At 34.8% G+C, this 22,156-nt stretch overlaps 1 protein-coding gene and 1 non-coding gene across 7 annotated transcripts; both read right to left on the reverse strand.

Annotated features, from left to right (window-relative positions):
* Positions 1 to 812: 812 nt before the first annotated feature.
* LOC129940954 (serologically defined colon cancer antigen 8 homolog) lies at positions 813 to 21,068 on the reverse strand. 6 transcript variants are annotated; one of them, XR_008780794.1, is made up of 9 exons: positions 20,655 to 21,067; positions 14,248 to 14,446; positions 13,882 to 14,175; positions 12,787 to 13,815; positions 12,617 to 12,701; positions 7,641 to 7,758; positions 6,309 to 6,498; positions 6,068 to 6,192; positions 2,016 to 2,149 (listed from the first exon to the last, which is right to left on the reverse strand). XR_008780794.1 is itself a non-coding variant. In XM_056049484.1 (8 exons), exons 1-8 carry the CDS (start codon positions 20,855 to 20,857, stop codon positions 1,019 to 1,021), a joined length of 3,249 nt encoding a protein of 1,082 aa, XP_055905459.1. In that variant the 5' UTR covers positions 20,858 to 21,059; the 3' UTR covers positions 813 to 1,018. The 6 variants fall into 6 exon arrangements, 5 of the variants coding, with proteins under 5 accessions (XP_055905459.1, XP_055905460.1, XP_055905461.1 ...); XM_056049484.1 differs by lacking the exon at positions 6,068 to 6,192 and having other exon boundaries at positions 813 to 2,149; positions 20,655 to 21,059; XM_056049485.1 differs by lacking the exon at positions 6,309 to 6,498 and having other exon boundaries at positions 1,061 to 2,149; positions 20,655 to 21,058.
* Positions 11,942 to 12,014, reverse strand: Trnav-aac (transfer RNA valine (anticodon AAC)). Its single transcript has one exon. It is a non-coding gene; the product is annotated as a tRNA-Val (tRNA).
* Positions 21,069 to 22,156: the final 1,088 nt, after the last annotated feature.

Below are 22,156 nucleotides of genomic sequence, written 5' to 3' on the forward strand. Positions count from 1 at the left end.
AAGATAAGCTAAATGAATTTCAGGCAGGTCTTAGATCGGGCTATTCAACGATCAATCGTTCGGAGAAGAACAAGGAAGAAATTATACCCTTTTTTGGTTGGTTTTAAGTCTGGATTTTTCTACAAGCTCTTAAGCATGAGAATGTCGATAAGGTTTGGAAGAGTCCTTTTTATGGATACTAATGCATCAATATGAAATGGGACGGATAGGTCGCAATGGTTCAGAGGGAAATTAGGTGTCAGACAATAGTATACGATGAGTCCAAGCCTTTTCAATCTCTTTATCGAAGAAATTATCAACAGCTGTTTTTGAACACGCTAGAGAAAAATAAAGGCACTGTTGTTCGCAGGTGACATTGTGGTTCTCGCGTGATATCCGGAATTATTACAGCTTATGATCAACCGGTTTTTTGAGTACTGTGAAACATGGAAAAGGCGAACATCATTGACTAAGTGAAAAATGAAACTTAAATGGTAAAAATACAGAGCTAGTCAAAATAATCAAATACTTTCGAGTCACCATGACAGCAAATTTAATAAAAATGCATCTGAGTTAGAAAGTACAAAAACGGCCATCAAAGCATCCTGGATAAGCTGTTTTTCAAATAAAAGTAAGTCCCAGTATTTAAGTCGATAACTCCAAAACTATAGAATAAATTTGCACGATTTGCTTACATTGCGAGATTGGAAAAAATGTCTAATATCTTAGATACATTTTCCTTTCCTGAGAGAGTAATTAATTTCTTACATATTCAATTCAAAATTTACAGATCTCCTCCGAGATCTCTCAGAAAATTAGATTTCAAAACAAAATTTCAAGGATTGTTCAACATTTTATTTAAAAGATCATAAGTCATGTATAATATATGCAATAAAAGGTGTCCTTGTTAAATTTCTCAAAAAATTCTAATGTAGTAGATACAAATAAATACAAGTTCTTTTTTGTTTAAACCTTATCCTACACTCTGACTTTCCGACGAACCAAATTAAGGTAATAACTATTATTTCTGTAAAATAGTTCAAGTAATTTTATGAATGGCAGTTCTAGGCGAAGCACTCACTTCGGTCGATTCAGATCCCGCCGCCACATCAGTTTCTGAGGAAGCACACGAACGATCAAATAAACTTGGGCTACTGACACAAAATTCTAAATCGAGCGGATCAATCATTTCCTCAGCACTACTAGTCTTTTCTTCCACCCGATAATCCTTTAGCTGGCGCGGCAGGCTGTTGTGACATAGGTGTTGGGAGTTTGTTTCCTGCATTTGTTCCTGCACCTGCTGGCCCCAGAGTGCTATTGCTCGGTCGCGGTTGAGTGCGGCTCTCCGTTGTCGGGCGAGTGCTAGTGACCGGGGTGATTCCTGCATTGGTGCTGCTGGTCGGTATTGGCGGACTAGACTTGACTGGGCGCTCTGATGGTGCTGGCTCGACGAGTTCGGATGGTGATGACTGGATGTCAGCTGGAAGTGTTGAGTCGTACTGGGATTGGTAGGGCTGTTCATAGTCTTGAACTCCGTAGTCTCCATATTGGTTGGCGTCATACTGTTGTTGACTTCCGTCGTATTGATCGAGAGTGGTTCCTTCATATGCCTGAGTTCCATCGTATTGCGTGTCGTAGGGTTGATCGTAGCCAGTTCCGGTGTACGGTTGCTGCTCATACCCATCGTAACCGGTGTATTCAGTGTTGTAGTCTGTTGTGGGATTGGCTGATTCGGGAGCATATAGTTGACTGGTTTGATCTCCGATTTGGTAATCGTCTTTATCGAACTGTTCAGTAGTTGCTGGTAGGGTTTTTGCAGATTGGTCGATGTTGGAAGATTTTGAGATGTAGTCGTTTGGTGACAGAATATCTCTTCCTTCTCCTCCTCCGTTCCGATGTTTTTCTCCCTCACCAAGACTGTCTTTTTTGTTTTCATCATCCCCGTAGTCGTAGCTTCCGAGGGTTGACTCGTAATTTGATGTTGTTGTTCTGGGCTCAATGAGAGACTTTTTCGGTTCGCTGCTAATATAGTCGTCCGATAATTGTACGGGATTAATGGAACTTTCATAGCTGTAGGGTGAAGACTTTTTTGTGGTTGGAGATGTGACAATTTCGGAGTCCAAAGCGGCTCTACTTTCTGTGCTGTAGGAAGGTTTATACTCGAGGGGTGCTGAAAAAGTAAAAAAAATAGTTTTAATTTGTGCTTCATATTTAATTAAGTGAAATATTAAATAAATTGTGGAAGTGTTAGAAGTAAAGAAAACATCGAACACCGACTGTAATGGAGAATATTTACATTTTCCATACCAAGAGATACTAGTCAATTTTCTTTTAGAGTCTTAAATCCAAAAACTTAACATGGAATTGATTTCTGTGAATCAGATGTGACTTTATAAATATCAGCTCAGAAATATCAAATAAAAAGCTGCAATAGTAAATAATTACGTGTGCTTTAAGTTTTAATCTTATAAATATATAATAAAGGCGTGATTTTTGGTACCCTTTCTACGCCAAGAACACAATAGACAGTAAAACTGATAGCACTTAGGATAGAAGATAAAGTTTGAAAAGAGATATCGGTGCACAAAAGTTTTTAATTCCTGCATATTGAAATGAAAAAAGAAAGGCCGAGAATGTTCCAGAAATATCAATTAAAATTACTGATTCCGAATCGTTAACGAACTCAAATTAAATTGCCGAACATTTCGCCAATCGCTGGTCCACATACTCCAATTACTCAAACTTTTTTCCCAATTCTATGAAGCAAAACTTGTAGCGTTAAATCATTTCGTCTCAACTCATAGTCTTTCTCCATCCGCAAAATACCTGGATTAACTATTTAATTTTCTTAAACTTGAAAGCCGTCTAGACTAAGTAAAGGGTAAAAACTCCGGCTCCGACCGTTTATCATACCCGATTGTCAAAAATGCTCCACTTCAAGTAAAAAACGCATTTTGCGACTATTTTACAATATTTTCAAAGGAAGCAAGTGCCAATATCCCAACTCCAAAACCCAACAAACAGTCAACCGATATCAATGGTTACAGGGCAATTTCACCGTTACCCTGCGCTAACAAACTTTTAGAAAAAAATGGTATCCAAAAGACTACTTTGGTTTATTGAAAAGCACAATCTTATTAATCTAAACCAGGTTGCCTTCAAACACGGCCGTAGTACCACAGATTCGCTCCTTCACATAAACGAGCTTGTTGCCTAGCATTCTCATGTCAAAATCATATTTCAACTGTGTCAATTGACTTCGAGGAAGCGTTCTAAATAAATTAATAATTTTATTAAGTCATTTCTTTCGAACCGATTTTTTAAATCTAAAGTTAATAACTCCCTTTCTTAATAACATTCTCTTAAAAATGGTGTACCACAAGATTCTCCATTTCGGTAGTCCTTTTTGTAATTGCTTATAATGACATAAACGAAATAATTTCAAAATACAAGGAAATTTAGGAATTCAAGAATCATTTTATGACTTTGAAAAAGAAATCAGCTCCTAGACTTAATATAAAAAATACTTGCCATCACAGAATAGTTTTGTTTATACGTACACCTTCATCAACATAACGAAAATGATTTTTTGCTCTAAAGTTGACTACGGACTAACCATTTACGAAAAATATTCCAAATCTGACTTGAAAATCCTAAATCCATTCTAACACACAGCTATAAGATAAAGCCTTAAATCCTGTCGTACCACTCCAATCAAGAACATGATGACAGAAAGCGGTTTAACTCCATCGAAAGCTTTTTACAAAGATTTACGAATCATACATCTCTCGAATTCACAAAGATGCAGATAAAATCCTGAGACGTAAGAAGACACCCAAACAACCCTCAAAACTTAACAAAGCTCTAACTTTCGGGAAAGACGTCATTGGAATCAATCCCAATGCAAAAAGTATACGCATCGAAATTTGGGCGCTTCCTATGGATTCTATTACCAGAAAAATACAACTCCTAATGAAATGTAAACCCAACTATTCCTCGATCTCCTGGACAGACATCCCCATACCCTTTGGAACATACTGTACACCGACGGCTCCAAAAACAGTGAGAGAACCAGATTTGCAGTTGTTAACAAAGACAGCCATATTTTTCTGGCAAGAACCTTCCATCATAATTTTGTACCTATATTCTCTATAGAAGCCGTAGCTCCTTCTACTCTAACCGATCTAAAAAATATTAAACATATCAACAAAATTCGTGATAACATTACATCCAACTTATCTGGATTCCGGGACATGCCAAGATTAAATGGAACGAAGCAGACCTTGTAGCGAAATCTATCTCCATATCTACCAATACAAATATAAGTCAACAACGATCTCTCAAAAAAGACCTAGATAAAATTATAGAGACACATTGGCGTCATAAAAAAAAGACAGGATGGGAACACTTACATCCACCACTATGCCTCAATTAACCCAGAAGGTATTCCAGCATTTTATCCCTCTAATACAACGGCAAAATAACTAAGTGCTTCCTACGCTTGAGACATGGTTAACGAAAAACTTCTTACAGTGCTTTGTGGCGCTCGCCCTTGGTATTCCCGAATTTAAGATATTGGGGAAAATATGTACAACAGAGCATCATCAGCGTACAAACGAATTGAACAATGTTTTACTATAGTAAGAAGCTCATTGACCTAGATTGAGGATAGCAAAGGACCAAGAATAGATCCCTGGGGGACCCCAATAGTGTTTAATAAGAAATTGCACTAAAATTTATTAAGTTTAACTGTCAGAAATCTGTGGGTTAAGTAAGAATAAATCATTCGGACCGCACTGCAAGCTTTTCGCAAAGTAAAGAATGGTTAAATATGTTAAAGGCCTTTAAAAAGTCCAGAAGTATTTTAAAAACGTTATAGTTTCAAAGTCGAATGCTTTCCGAATATCCCCTGTAACATTTATTAATGCCAAAATACAACTGTTTTTCTTGAAGAACGCGGATTGCATTGATGGTACAAAAAATGTTGGTTCTATAAAATCCGTATGACAAATGTGGTAAATGGAAATCAATTTCGAATCATAACACGGGTAAAATTTTTGGCATTTTCCATTGGGTAGAAATCTCACTTGTGGGAATAATGGACTTAAATATATATGTTATACGTGGTAGAAACACTGACAACAAAAGTTTAACAAAAGTAGGATGCATTTCATCTAGCCCCACTGCGGTTGACCTAATAGATTGAACACATTCAACCACGAACTCGGAAGAAATTTTTAACCCCTAAGCGAGTGTGAACTTAATGTTTCTCTATCATAATCAGTAGCACTGAGCTTAAAGTTAGACGAAATAGAGTTAGAAGCGAATTTTTGGTTCAACTCATTAATATCTAACTCTTCTCTGAAATTATGTCAAATCTTACCGATGCCACTTTGCGTAAACACTTGAAAGGTCTGATAATTAAGTGGCACTCAAGCATTTATTAATACCCTTAATAACACAGTGTGAACTTTAGGAAATTAGGGAAGGATTAAAGAGGAGATACCTGTGCAATTTGCTTTTAAGTCATGAGTATCACAACAGAGTTGGAAAAGAATTCCACATTCTCGATGTGGGGTTAAAGAAATAGTCTCTGTACTTCACAGTGCGCCTGAAATTCAGTTCAAGGTTAAACTGATGAGTATTCCTATTCCAATTCCAATTCTTTACTGCTCTACAAATTGTAAGGACCGTTGGAATATAGAGTGACCTATGCGTTTCTATGTTCACAAGAAGATTGATATAATATACTAATTTGCATTAAGAACATCAGAATGAATAAATTGAAGACGTGCTTGAAACCCTTGTATTGTATATAAAAATAAGGTCATGTCTAGAAAAAACTTGGGCCGATAATCTATCATAAAGTATTACTTTTCCTTTCTTACTAACATGAAACAATTCGAGCGATACAGGTTAGAAATTAGAAAAATTATTTGGAATAAGTTTGTTGGCAGGGTGAATATGATTACAAAAAAAATAACTCCCTTGCCTTAATAGACTTGGTCTAAGACATGGCTGCCAGAGAGTACTGTTTGTGTATTTTGTTTAGTGTTCTTTTACTTAAAGATTGAACTTGAAGATTTACCTGTAGTTATAGGTGGTAAACTGCTGTAACTTGTCGGTGTGCTATCAATTTTACCAATACGATCATTATTTATAACTCTACTTGTTAAATATTCTACATTCGATTGTAGAGCGGATATTTCCGTCCTTTTTTTGATAGCAATAGATTGAAAGAAGAAAATAGAAGAAAAGAAGAAGGAAAAGAGAAGCAGAAAAGAAAAGAAAACAAATGTTAGTAAAATCTTTTAATTTTTATACTCTACCTGTTGAGAAATTTGTAAATTTTTCAATTGCTCTTCTCGACAAGATTCTACATCAACATCACTTGCATCATCACTCGATCGGTGGCGCCCGAAACTATTTCTAACATTAAGCTCTTTATAGCTGGCCCAAATTTGGCGTAAGCGTTCCATTAACATATCATTTGTATGACGCAATTGTGTTTTTTCTTCACTACAAAAAAAATTTAAATTTATGTTGAATATTAAAAAAGTTTATAAACAAAAATGCAATTTAGTAAAAAAGAACAATATACTTAAGACCTTGTCGAGAAAAGCAATTTGTAATCTAATTCTACTTTTATATATTTTTATTAATAAACTTTTTTAACCACCCTATCGTCAATCATTGCATGGTCCTTTATTGATCGCCTGCGTCGTCGCCTCCGTCACCGCCAAAATCGCGGTCGTCCTGTATTGTAGGATTCTGCTTGATTTTTGGTTTATTTCGGGGCACAAGCCGGACACTCACGTCAACTTTGACCGGTCGACGGGTGGATTTTGCTTTCGTCACTTTTTCCTCAGATTCTTTTGCAGGCTCAACATTTTTGGTCGCCTCACAAGTGTGACCCAACGAACATTCAGCCTCACAAAGAGGCGTGGTCGGTGGGTGGTGGGTATGATCCTTTGGCATATTTTGGTGCATTGGGTCTGATGTGAAAAAGTGGGAAGCAGCATATTCACTGCACTCACTGCAACATTCATTTCTGTCGTCAAGAACAAAGCGCTGTTGCACCCAAGGCAACAGGCTCGTACCGATACATTCTTTCGCCGTGCAGTGTAAATCATTGAAGAGATCCGCTCGTGTTGTGGTAGTTGTTTCTATTCTCGCCGTTGGCGTTGTCGTCGCTGTCATGCATTTTCTATTTATGTGCTTTTCTAAAAGTGGCGTAGATGAAAATGAATTATGTTTGCTTTGGGTGGTTGTTGTGATACATGATGGTTGTGGTGTTTGTGGAGGTGGTGCTATATGAGACGAAAAGCAGCCACTTTGGCAATTACAATCCGTAGTCTTTTCAGCCCGATTCCGAGAAACGTACTGTTTTACGACGCTTGGCGGGTTCAAAAGTCCTTTTTTTAGTTACGTTTGTATTTTTGTTTTGTTTTAAAGAAGGAGAGGAAAACCAAAAATCAAGGTGTTAATCCATCTTTTTGGAAGCAGAGATTATAAGCTTTTAAGGCTATAGGCGACAATTTTTCACACAACACACATAATGGCGTATTTAACTTATTTTTTTATATATAAATACACATAAAATATTTTAAATACAACTGTACATAGAATAAGGACTTTTTAACAAAAATAAAGGTATTTACTTATTTTTTAATGTTGTGTCCTCTAGTTTTTTGGTCAATGTTTTACATTCGGTAGTTAGTTTATCCATGAGTTGCTTCTGGCTTTGTATCATTTCTTCAAGTTCAACAACAGTGTCGGCTAAAATAAATACACACAGAGGCACACATATGTACATTTCTTTATTTGTTTCATCGGTGATATGAATTTTATTTATTATATATAAGTTTTAAAACAAAGCTCTACCACTCATGGATAAACTATTGACTGCTAAATGATTTGTATCTTTTTGGAAATATCCAAGTTTTTCGTTTGGGAATTGAAGTTGTTAAGAAACAAAAGAGACCAATTAAAGTGATTTAATGAACATCAATAGTTTACCACGAGGGTAGACAGACATATTCAAAGAATTAAAATAAAATGAATGTTAAAAAGTGCATAATTGTGCATGTAAACAATAGGGATGTGCCAAATAATGTTAATCTATATAGATATTGATTGTAATTGTGCAATTTCACAATGAAACGAAAAAAAAATAATATAATTATTACATAGTAATTAAAATAACACTGAACCACTGAACGTAGTTTCCAAATAGTTTATATCGATCTATTCTTATCCTTCAAATTAATTGAAAAAAAGAAACGCAGTAGACAATCATCACTACTTAAAGGCGATCAACTATTTAGCGCTGAGATTTGACAGCTGTCATTTTAACGCTGACATTGGGCAGGTTCACATAACATAAATAACTTCATTTGCAGTCAACCGGCATTCTTTGAACGTACATTTTGACCGAAGCACCTAGTTAGTTTTTCAAGTAGCACAAAAACTATCAAAAACATTATTGTCTACAAAACACTCCTCAGGCAAGCAATTCTACAATTCTATCACGATTTGTATTACATATGTACTGTAAAGAAATATTACCTTTCCACATTTACAAGAAACCCTTTTACACAAAACATTAAATGTAATTGTGCAAAATATAAATAATTTATAGATTAATAAAGTTCAGCTTTCAGTTGAAAGAAAAGACATGATTAACCGTCATTTTAAACGAAGAAAACTTGACTTGATAGTTTGGGAGGTTTTTCCTGACTAACTTTTCAGTCAACTTTCCAACAAAGTTGCCTTAATTGGAAGGCAATTTTTGGTGGCTGGCCAATCCCATGCTAGAAACATGCCTTACTTTCAAGTTCCTTACGTCGTCTGAACCTACCTATTTACCTGTTTGATGTTTGACGAAAGCTAGCCGAGAAGAAAACACATCATTTGTGTTACCAATTTTCAATGTCACAGCCAACAGAGAAGGATTGATTTAAAACACACAAGTTTCACAAAAATAACTTCCAAATATTGTTGAAATGTTCAAATGGTAGACATGTGCATTTGGATATGCACGTGGAATGTTAGGCCCCTTAACAGACCACGTGCAGCCGAAGAATAAGCAGAGGCTCTAGACTGCTATAAAGCAGGCATCACCACCATTCAGGAAATACGATGGGATGGGCCGGGCAAAAAGAGGATGAAAAACTTTGAAATTTACTATGGTGGCTTCTACAAAGAAAACCAACAGCGCTTATTTGAATAAGGCTTTGTCATTGGAGGCAAAAAGTCTTGAGCTATAGAAGCATCAACGAGCCCCTTATCACCGCATCAAGGCTAAATTCTACAACATTAGCCTGATATGCGCGCATGCCCCCACAGAAGAGAAGGATGACAACACCAAAGATTTGTTCTTCGAGCTCTTAGATAAAACATATAAGCACTGTCCTAGCTACGATATTAAACTTGTCCCGGGCGATTTTAATGTCAAGCTAGGAAGGGAAGACATCTTTGGTGGAATAATCGAGAAGAACAGCCTGCACAAAAACATTTCCGACAGAGGATTCAGGCTCATAGATTTTGCTGTGGGGCGAAACGTCATGGTAGCCAGCCAACATCCACAAAGGAACGTGGAGTTCTCCAGCTTAATCTACCGTCAACCAGATTGACCATATTGCGATCGACGCCAGACACGCTTCCAGCATGATGGATGTCCGAACTTTCCGAGGAGCTAACATGGCAAAACAGAAAGGTGCTAGGAGAAGGTACAACGTTGAACGTCTGCAGTCGAACCAGAGATCGCCAAATCCTTTTTCGACCGAGTTACAAGTAACCTCTCTCGAAGTTCTCCCCAACCAACTGGGTTTCAAGCAGCCACCAACAAGGATGAGGAATGTCGGCAGGCAAATGCAGCCAAACAACAGGCACGCAAAGCGGCGCTGCATAAAAGGACGAGAGCTGCTCATGAGCTTTATTAGCAGAAGAGGCGAGAGGAACAGCGACTTCTCAGAAGGAAAAAGAGAGGGCATCAGAAGCGTGCGGTCAAACATGTTGAGAGGGATTAATGAACAGGTGAAACGAAATTCACAGGTACATAAACCTAGAACCGAAGGCTGTTAAGATGAAAGTGGAAACATTATGGTGGAACCGCGGTCAATGCTGAGGATATGGAAGGACCACTTCTGCAAACTGTATAACGGTGACGACGAACCGAATTCCACAGTCACGCAGGATGATCCATTCAACTTTGACGACGAAAGCCAATAATCCCGCCCTCCCGACTTAGACGAAGTAAAGATTTCCATATCTAAGCTGAAGTCTAATAAAGCCGGAGATAAGTTGGTTAGAAGCATGCACCATTATCAGTAAGATACATGATCGGAAGAAAGCATGCCCGATGAATGAAACCTCAGTATTGTTTGCCCGATCCTGAAAAAAGAAGACCCTCTAAACTGCACCAACTATAAAGGAATCAGTCTTCTAACATCGCCTATAAAATCTTCTCTGCCGTAATATGTGAACGTCTAAGGCCCATCGTCAACAACCTGATAGGTCCTTATCAGTGTGGTTTTAGACTTTTTAGGGAAGTCCACAGTTGATCCATTATTCACATTACGGCAGATCATGGAAAAAAAACCAAAAACACCAAATCGACAACCACCATCTTTCCATCGATTTCAAGGCCTCATATGACCGCATCTACAGGGACGAGTCGTATAGAGCCATGTCTAGTTTTGGCATCCCTGCCAAACTCATCTCTTTGCGCTGGATGACCATGGAGAATTCACGCTGCTCCATGAAGGTTGGACTTAACAGAACCTTTCGATGTCAACAAATGGTTTTAGACAAGAGTCTTTCCAATTACTAGCATATGCTGATGACATTGAGATAATCGGAGAAACTCAGCGTGATGTGAACGGGGATTTTGTGAATATTGAGGCAGAAGCGGCAAAAATGGGTTTAACGGTTAATGAGGGCATAACAAAGTACATGGTGTCGTCAAGAAAGGACATACAACACCGACGTCTTGGTCAAAACTTCACTATCGACAGACGTAACTTTTAGATAGTCAAGGACTTCGTCTACCTAGGCTCCGCTGTAAACGCAGAAAACAACACCAGCGCTGAGATCAAACGCAGAATAACTCTTGCTAACCGCTGTTTCTTTGGACTAATAAAGCAATTGAGTGGTAAAATCCTCTCTCGAGGGACCAAAGTTTCGCTATATAAGATATAATATAATAAAACTGAAATACATTTTAAGACTCAAAACATATTTTGCAAAATTGCTAAATTTTTCGCATGTTATGAATCCTACCGAAGCTTAGGATTCGTGTATCTTATATCGATACATACAATTTAAGTAAAAAATGTAGATATCGCGAGCCTTACTTTCGAAACTTTAAAATGAGTGACCCTGTGTAAATTATGTTTACTTCTCGAAAAATACCTTCGGGGTCTTCCAAAGATCAACAATATATCAATTAAAAAAACTAGAATATGCTTGAAAATTATATTATTTATTGATTTTTTTTGCTTTTATGTTACTCCTATAGGCTTCAAAAAGATGTCTTTGCTAATTGGTCGCTCTATACTTCACAATATGTATAGCAAAATATTAAAAAGATTTATTATCTCACAATCTTCATGCTACTTTGTTATAAGATACCCAAGCCAAAGCAGGCAAAAATGAGAACAACTGTCTTGCTTTAGCTAGCAGTACAGTACATTTTACATTTTATTAAAATCAAATTATTCGTTGACGAAGACATTTAATTTAAAAAAGTGTTAATTTCAAGGAAATCATTTAAAACTTTTTGTTTTATTAAAACTTCTTATTTCTATGGAATAGAATTTATTTAAATTTTAAATTCTACAATATTTCTACTCTCAATAGGAATTTTATAAAAATAACTGTTTTGACCTTTAAATAATGTTTTTATTTTCACAACAAACAAACTTTTTGTAAAATGTTTAGTAAAAAAAATTAAAATAACTGTTTCCGCCCGGGATCGAACCGGGGGCCTTCCGCGTGTTAGGCGGATGTGATAACCACTACACCACGGAAACCATAAAATAACTATGGCAGACAATTGTTTTCTCATCAGTTCATTATATTTTTAACGTAACATTAAGTTAAACTTTTTTCAACTTATAGCTTAGCCGAAAAGTCCCATTTGATCATAAAGACATTGAATACAAAATCTAAAGTACTTCCATTGGGAGCAACAACCGAGACGACATCTGTGCAGCCGTGAAGGAGCTTATGCTTTTAGTTGGATAAGTTTGTTGTTATGAACACGCCCAAAAAATAAAGAAATATATGGGCAGGTAGGTGCTTTTGGCTCCTCCATATGTACAGAATCTTCTTAAATATAATTAAAATTCGAAAACTTCTGAGCTAAAAAAGACTCAAAAATTACTAAGAACCCAACGTTCCGAAATTCTAATTCTTAGAATACGTGATTTAATTTTTATAAAATTTATAATCATAAAAAAGTGCACAGACATTAGTTAACAACAACTACAACAAACGTAACTACTAGACAGAATCATTAAAACATTACTTTTGAAAATAGTGTGCTTCGTTTTATATTTTTATTTTAAAATTTGCTATTTTACTTTTAAATATAGCAAACAATAGAAAATAATGCAAAAAGAGACAAACTTACCATGTTTTTCTTGTATTTCTGATATCCTTTTATCCAAATCCTTTTTGGTAGGTCGAATCTCGTTTTTCATTTCTCCATAGGCCAGCTATGTCAAAAATCATTATCATTCATTATAACAAAACTGAAAACTGCGGAATTTCATCCTTCCGAGTATTTTTTTTTTAACTTACTTCTTTTTCCAAATTCGCTATTTCATCATTTAGGCGCAAAACTTCTCTTTTCGAATGCAACAAATCCGCATCGCCTCGATCCAAACGTTGTCGCAATGAACTTATTTCAGCTGTTAACCGAGAAGCCTCTACTTTTCCTTGTCGTTCAGAGCGATCCAATTGTAGTCGTAACGAAGTTATTTCCTGTTCAAGAGATTGCTTCTCAGCACTCACTTGAGCAATATCCGAGAGAAAGGTACATCGGTTTGCTTTCAATTCCATTTTCAATTCATCGACTTGAGCATTTTTCTGTGATAAATCTCGTTTTAAATCCGATTCGAGGCGTTTTTGTCGTTCCAAATCCAGTTGCAGTTTTGTAACCTGATCCCATTGCGTCGATAAATCACCACCCAGCTGATCAACCTGATTGTTGTAGCGACGTTCAGCATTTGCCCGCTCGTCTGCTATTCGTCGTGCCATTTCGTGTTGAAGTTCTCGAACTCGTTCGTGCTGTCGATCAAGTTCCTCCCTCAAATGTTTAACTTCCATTTCGGAATGGGAACGTTCCAAATCGGCAGCATACCGTTTTGACGATCCATAGATGTTGGAAGCCTTCATCTCATCGATGGTCTTTTGAAGCTGACGAATGTTTTCTTCCAGGGCAATCTTATCCATTTGAAGGGTTTCAATTTGTTTTCGATGGGTTTCACAATTTAACGAACTGGACAAAGTACCACCAACTCCTAACGTTAATTTCCTCTTGAGATCTTCATTTTCACCACGAACTTTTCGAAGATCTATATTCGATTGCGCCAGTTCGGCTTCCAACTGGCTTATTTTGGATTCGTAAACAATGCTTGGACCTCCCGAGTATCTCGGGGATTTCTCACGTTTCTTTGGAGATTTACTATATCGCAGGTTATCTTCGCTTTCTGAAGATGCACTTACTTTTGCATTTAGACCAGCAAGTTCGGCACGAGCATTGTCAGTTAGAGCTTCATTCTCACTAATGACGTCCTTAACCTTGCCAAGCAAGTTCGACAGTTCATTCTATATGGAAAAGACAAGAATTTAAAACCTTACTTATTTTGTCTTGAAGCATTGCGTCGCACTTACCCTGCAGAACTTAGATTCCTTTTCAAGCTGTTCGATGTAGTCCTCCTGTTTTTCAATGAAATTGAATATTTCCGCTGGTGCTTGAACTATGTTCGTTTCTGGCTGCGCTGAAGACACCACATAATCCTGCACAGGAGTCGGTGTATAGTGGGTGGTGGTGGTTGTAAGATTCTCCTTTGACGTCGTTGAGGGCTGAAAGCTTTTGCTGTATTTGCTCCGATATGATTGCCTCGGGTTTTTGTAGCTGGGCGACAGATACTTTGATATTTCAGACATTACTGGTCGTTCAACAACCTTTAAGAGTAATTTATTGTTCATCAACTAATAATGGAAGTTAGATTTGAGGAAAATTAAAATATCTATTACCGAAAGATTATCTGAGAAATTATCCGAATCATCGTTATTGAGATTCCTCGTGTATGATGATGAAGTCTTTAAAGGGGCGTACGAATCGGCTAACATCAATTTCAAACGTCCGACAGCTTCATTGTAAGCATAGTTTGTGTAATCCATTGTTTTTGTCTTTTTGGAAATATTTTTCGAGGCCTTCATTGGAATAATTCTACTGTTTTGTGTCGATAAAAATATATATATAGATAAAGAAATAATTATTAAGTTCAAGAAACCATTACAAATATTTTTCTAAACATTTTTCTAGAGTTTAGTATTTCTCTAATTCACTCGAAGCAAATACTAAAACTAACTAAACACGAGCTGCAGACACAAAAAGTAATTCGTCTAAAAAAGTAGAAAAAGTCGATGTAGGTTGTTGGGGGTAACAAGGACAATGTAAACACAGACGGTTCCGGTTGGTTAACCAACAAAAATTTTTGGAATTCAACTACGCAGGTAACACCACCGTCCTACTATCGCCTCAATGGGGGTTGTTTCTCTTATAAGAAGACATTTTATGAGCATGTTATTCCACGTATTCATTCGATAGTAATCCTTAAGAGTGTCATAAGGTTATTTAGAAAAGTAAAATAACCTCTTTTAACTTATGACTAACTAAAAGCTAGATGCAAAGTCTAACTCAAAGCTAGACGCAAAGTCTAACTTTAAGCTAGTCATATAACTAACCTACTTATCAAAAATAACTTCAGAATAGCTTACTGACCCCATGCGGCCAAACTTAGTATTTTTTTCAATTTCTTGCGACATCTTTTGACGAAAAGAAAGCAATTTCAAACAAAATTATCCAAATAAAACCACGAAGAAAAGAGGTAAGAAAACTGCAACTAAATCAACTTGAAGACGAACAGTTTTGAGGGATGTTTCAGATTCTTCTGATTCTGTGCCAAAAATAAAACAAAATGTTTGCGTAACCGCATGTGTTGTTCAAAAGTTTGAAGAATTGTCAAAAATTTTAGTACAAAAACGCTACTTGACGAACAACGGAAAGTTTTTCAAAACTCTAATAAACTCAAAGAAGAACATATGTATGTTTGTGTAACCTGTTTTTTCAGATGAAAAACAATTAAATTTAGATAGCCCTTATGGTGCAACTTTTACTTTTGAAATTTGAGAAAACGAAGAGGTGTTTAAAAGGGCTATTCCAATGTGAAGCTTTCAAAATATCGATATCAAAATTTGTATGGTAAATATAAATATAAAAAACGACTATTTTGTACTCCAACAAACTCCTTATTGATTTGTTTTTGTTTCAGCTACTCATTCGGCAAGAACCATTTCAGGAGTCTGGAAATATATTTAGCTGAAAATATACTTTATCATGGCAAACAAGCTTCAAAACATTACTTTCTTAACAAAAAAAACCACAAAAAAAGTCGTCTTATTTTTCATGGGTTACACTGGTATAGCCTCTAAAACTTTATCATAGCCATAAAGGATTTATTTTAACATTATTGTCATTTATAATGGAGCTGTTGAACTTGAACGGCCGATAATTTGAACCTATACAACATTTAGACCCAAATTTTTCCACTAAAATTATGTTATTGGCTGTCATCTACGGCGAGAACTATGACCCAAAATTGGAGTTAATGTTTTTTAAGTTGCGGACACCGACTCCGAATTTCGGTACAAAATTTGTATATTTGCAAACATTTCTCGTTCATGTATGTACTTTACCATAAACGACTGGAGTAAATAAAGGGTGTCCCAAAATTAACGCAAGATTTGAATTTGCCGCCATTTGTGCATTGAAGTGTTGGCAACCCTGAAAAAAAAGCAATTTGACAGCTAACAGTATAGGGTTATTAAAAATGGAGCGTTACACGATAGAACAACGTGTCTTCATTATTAAAGAATATTTCAAAAATAGTGAAAGTTTGGCGGCTGCAGTTCGAAAATTTCATACAAAATATGGTCGGAATAGTGTTTTAACTTCGTCAACTGTGAAGAGATTAATTGAAAAATTCATGGAGACTGGATCCGTTGGGACGCCAAACACACTGGTCGTCCAAAAACAAGCCGTTCAAATGTGAATGTCGAAGCAGTGCGTGAGAGTGTTGCTGACAATCCAGGAACCTCAATTCGACGTCATGGACAATAATTGCAAATTTCAAGGTCCTCTCTACAGCGTATACTCACCAAAGATCAGTGTCTTCATGCTTACAAAATTCAATTAACACAACAATTGAAGCCTAATGACCATGGACAGAGAAGAGAGTTCGTTGAATGGATTATTGAACATCAACAAATGGACCCTGATTTTTCGAGCAAAATCATCCTAAGCGATGAAGCACATTTTCATCTTGATGGCTTTGTCAATCGCCAAAAATTGCCTCATTTGGGGTTCGGAGAACCCACATGCGATTGTCGAAAAACAAATGCATCCACAACGCGTGACTGTATGGTGTGGATTTTGGGGTGGAGGCATAATTGGGCCATATTTTTTTGAAAATGATGCTGGTCAAGCAGTGACTGTTACTGGTGCTCGATATCGCGACATGATTACACAGTTCTTTCTGCCAAAATTGGATGATATTGATGTGTCCAATATGTGGTTTCAATAAGACGGTGCCACATGTCTTCCAGCCCGTGAAACAATTCAATTACTGCATGAGACATTTCCAGGTCGTGTACTCTCTCGTTTCGGTGAACAAAATTGGCCTCCTAGATCGTGTGATTTAACACCATTAGACTTCTTTTTATGGGGTTATTTGAAATCACAAGTCTATGCCAACAAGCCCACAACCAAAAGGAGGAGATTCAACGCTGCATAAACGAAATTCAGCCACATTTATGCAGAATGGTCATGGGAAATTTCTACAAAAGAGTGCGCATGTGCATGCAAAGCCGTGGAGGCCATTTGTCCGATGTGTTATTTCATACATAACCCTAACCTGTGTACTTTACGAGTCAATAAAAATATAACTATCAAAAGACTAAAATCGGCGTTTTCTATTTAATTCAAATCTTGCGTTAATTTTGGGACACCCTTTATAAGCCCTCTATGCTTAAGAAAAATGCACACCTCAAGTTGATAAAACCAGCAGCTTCAGCGAATTATATGATATGAATCAAGTAAGTACATCTTGTGAAGTAGAAAATGATAAAGCACCAAATAATGTAGTTTTGTTAAAGGTTTCAAAAAAACAATTTGACAGAGTTGGTTTGAATACACCTTGGATGGATAAAAGAAGACCCGTTGCTAGACATAAATCTACCAAGCAGCAAGATAAGTGGGCCGTACTAAAAACTTTCCCGCTCTTAAATGGAACTCGCAAAGTTGCAATATGATGATGATACTTAAAAGAAGCTTTTAAAAAAAGGTCAGATAAATATTAAACATAAGCAGAAGAAAAAGTCGATGAAAGTCAATATTGAAATTTTAACTGAAATTTTGAAAAAGAAAAAAATAAAGTGAAAGCTGCACTGCCAAAGAGGCTAAACATAAATTACAAAAGGGTCTGTATTTTGAAAGTATTGTATTTTACTTGGGAATAACTAAGCGTACCAAATAATTATTTATCAAACGCCATAGTACGCTGTTGCATTTGAAGATTTAAATAATTTGTACATGTTTTGTTCTGATCAAGATCTTCATTACCAAAACTTAAACATTTAGGAGGGTCCTGTACGAGTGTGTTATTATGTCTTAAGATATTGCAAAAGGTGCAGTTTGCAATAATAATGGTCATAACTCAATTTTAAAGGAGCAACTTAGGCCAGAATCAGATAAATTCGTTCTCTGAGCCGAATTTGTGATTTATTGTAAACAGCTGTTCTACTGCCATTGGATTAAGCAGTGCTACATGTACGAAATATATAAAACAGTCTGAAAATAGGCTAGACTGTCTTTCCAACCCTTTGGTTTGTTTACATTTTAACATTCCAACTCGCTTGGACGTTAACATGGAAATAACTTATTCTGTATCAAACACACTTAAAAATACAATACATTCCAAAACCATATAAATATAAATGCATGAAAAAAGCATAAACTTTTATATAACATTTGGATATAACATATTGCAAAAAAATTTCCTTTAGTTTTTAAATAACAGTTGGATTTCTCGCAAATTTTATACAGTCGTTTTCATTGAAACTTTTAAGACATGCATTTCCCCAGCCAGTATGGAAAGCTACCAAAAGATGATTATTAGGAACGATAGAATTGTTCTTGAAGACGCCAAATTTTATTTATATAATTATTTGGAAATACCACAGTTGTTATTCCATTTGTAAAATTAAAGTTCATCAAATGAAGAACAGTATCCATTTCTGTTGTGTATTTGTTTTAAATTTGAAGGGTTTTCAAGTCATCGTAAAGCACATTCAAGATTTTAAAATCCATTTTTATTTATTTTTAACTTCCCATAGAAAGTTATTGTAATGGGTCCGATTTGTCAAATTGAAAATTTCGACATTTCTCGACGTTTCAAGGTCCCTAGAGTCGAAATAAAATATTTTTAGAAATATGAAAAAAAAATTGTCACCTCGAAAATTTTACGAAAGCAAAATGATTTTATCTCTTTAAAACAATTTTGTGCAACGAAAAATAACGTTTTTAACATCTGGTAAAATTTTGAGAAAAATCGAATTGACAGTTTTTTTACAAAAAAATAAGAACTTAAAAGAAAATTTAACAGAAGTTGGTAAAAATTGAATTCCGACTAAAATATCTTTTCAAAACTTTGAGATTATGGCTTCCAAATAATTTTGACTTGTAAGACATATTGTTTTCAACGTTCAGTAAAATTTTGAGAAAAATGGAATTGCTTGTTTTTTTTTATACAAAATAAAAACCTAAAAAAAAATTCCTCAAAGTTTTTAAAAATTGATTTTCGACTTAAATATATTTTCAAAACGTTGAGATTATGGCTTTCAGCCAATTTTAACTTATAAAAAATATCGTTTATAACATTCAGAACAATTTTGAGAAAAATCGAATGGACGGTTTTTTACAAAAAATAAAAAACCTAAACAAAAAAATAAATTAAAGATAGAAAAAATTGATTTTCAACTCAAATATCTTTTCAAAACTTTGAGATTATGGCTTTCAGCTAATTTCAACTTAAAAAAAATATTGGTTTCAACATTCGGAAAAATTTTAAGAAAAATATAATTGACACTTTTTCATACAAAAAATTAAAACCTAGGAAAAAATGAATAAAAGTTGGTATAAAAATTTTATTCGACCCAAATATCTTTTCAAAACTTTGAGATATTGGCTTTACACTTAGTAAAATTTTGAGGAAAATCTAATTGACACTTTTTTTACAAAAAATAAAAAATATACTACAACTCGGTACCTATAAATTTAGATTTTAAAAATTAAAAATATAATTTTTTTAAACTCTTTTTATTTCACAGAAAATATTGTTTTCGATATTTATTGGTTTTTTATATAAAAATCTAACATTCCGTTTTTTCATACAAAAAATAAAATCTACAAAAAATAGTAGGCAAATTTGGTAAAAATTGATGTTCGGTTCTTGATATCTCTCAAATTATTTTCATTCATCCAATTTGTAAAAATTTAAGAAATGCTACTAAAATTCACAAACATTTCTTTTCAACTAAAAATCTATTTAACAAAACTAGATTTTCAAACTAAACTATTTCTTTATATGAAAAATATTGTTGGTAATTTTAAACTTTCAAGAATAATTCAACTTTTTTTATCATGACACAATTTGTGTCTTATGTTTCCTATCCACTTTTTCTTCTTTTCATCGAGTCTCTGAAATGTTCTAAGTTTCCAGATTTGTCTTAGAAATATTCATACCTAACGCCGCGCCAGTTCATAAAGAAGGTTCTAAGAATTTAGTTACCAATTATCGTCCTATAGCAAAGTTGTCTGCTATTAAAAACTTGTTTGAATCCCTTATCTCTGACATTATTTCTTTTAATTGTTTTCTTTAATATGTAAAAATTTACATGGATTTGTGATAAAAAATCTACGGTTACTAATTTATTGCTATAGTCTTCTTTTTGTTGGAATTCATTCAAAAAACACTCTCGGCGGATTGCATTTTTACAGACTGTGTTTAAAATTAGACTAAAAGAATATTTCGCTATGTGGATTTTGTCATATCTTAAAGATAGACATTATAGCGTCATGTTCAGGAGTAGCCCTTTATGTCAATTCAAAGTTAATTCTAAAAATGGCTTAACATTTTACTTAATCGTTTAAAATTTTGCGCCAAAGATTTCTTAGCTCTGACTGACGCCTGAGTTATGGACCATACAAAATTGAACAATAACTTAGTTGCATACTTTTTGGTAATTTTAAAACTTTTTAAATTTTCATAAAGTACGAAAAGACTTATGGTAAATTTATATTTGTATTATTAAATCCTTGCCTTGATCTTGTCCTTTTTCCACGGACACTACTGGCAACACTTTCACGATCTGAATATCCGTCTGTGTTATAGATGTTGGTGTCGTTTTTATTGTTGTTGCAACAAAATAGTGATGTTTGTTTATTTAATGAACACAAATTCTTTGATCTTTCACTATTGTTTAAAGTATTCAATGAACAATTATAAAAACTTCCACTTCTCATTTTCCAATTCTCAAAAACACACCAAATTACATACAATTAATACACAACAACAAAATGTTTATAACTGATTTATATCTCTTTTATTTTAGAACTCTAGATCATCACAAGTTTATAACTCGAATGGGTTTCCTCTTCTATTAAAAATGTAAAGAATATACAAATATCATAAATGCCCGAATACGTATTATAAAAGGTCGGTATAGTATCCCAGTTCTTGACAACGGATGTCAGTTGTTTAAGTGACGACATGGAATTGTGCCTGCTTATATAGACTCGGGTAGGATTAGGGACAGAAGTTAAATGTTTCCTTTTTTGTGTTTGTATTTACTTTCTAATGACTTTCGTACCATGAAGTGCCGAATTCGGAATTCCACAGCATAATTTTGACATTCAATGGAATTTATTTTTGTTTCGTTTGATGAAAAAGGACTGCAGTCACAAGGGCGGAACAACATTATATTTTTTGTTGAACTGAATTTCCTACTGGGTACATAAGAAGTCTGTTAACTATCGTTGTTTCTATTTATTAAGATCATTACGATTTGTAACAATATGACATCAATACATCGTTCATAAAATCATTGTTGAAGTGTTAAATAGTAACAATTTGCTTGGCAGCTGAGTCGAATGTGTTGAACTGTGAAAGTGAATGATTTGTTTACAAACAAGTATCCGGTTTTTGGGGCTTGGGAGATAATAATGAACTTAAAAGAAATTTGTCCAATAAATTTGACCACGCATTTTCATTTCACAATAAACCAATTTTTCTTTAGTTATTCAATTTGCGATTTAAAATAGTTTGACAGACCAACACTTTCTAACAATTGTCGTATCTAAATAATTAAAATACATTTCAACAATTCACAACAATGACACTTGAATTTATTTTTGACATAACAGAAATGTGTAATTACCAGTTGTTCAGACAAATTTTAAGCTCACTTAAAAATTGGCCTTAAAATGTTGCCATATCAACTACCACTTTAGTTTATTATATTTTAATATTTTAGAGAAACTCAAATATAAAGGAGTTAAATATAACTACACGGTTTAAACTGTCACTTTGACAGCACACAAGAAAAAATATACCTTTCAGTTAAAAAGACATACGATTTATTTTTATTGCTGCCTGTTGGTAGAAATATTTCTTTATTGTTATTGGGAAAATATTTATTTTAATATTTAAATGTGAGTTTTTTCTAAATGTCCATCATTCTTCAATGACAGTAAAACTAAAGGAGTAGATCGTGAAATTGGACTACGGAAATGAATTAGCTAGATTGCTAAACATTTTGCCAA

The sequence above is a fragment of the Eupeodes corollae genome, chromosome 1 (assembly GCF_945859685.1).
Source record: "Eupeodes corollae chromosome 1, idEupCoro1.1, whole genome shotgun sequence".
Classification (NCBI taxonomy): Eukaryota; Metazoa; Arthropoda; class Insecta; order Diptera; family Syrphidae; genus Eupeodes; species Eupeodes corollae.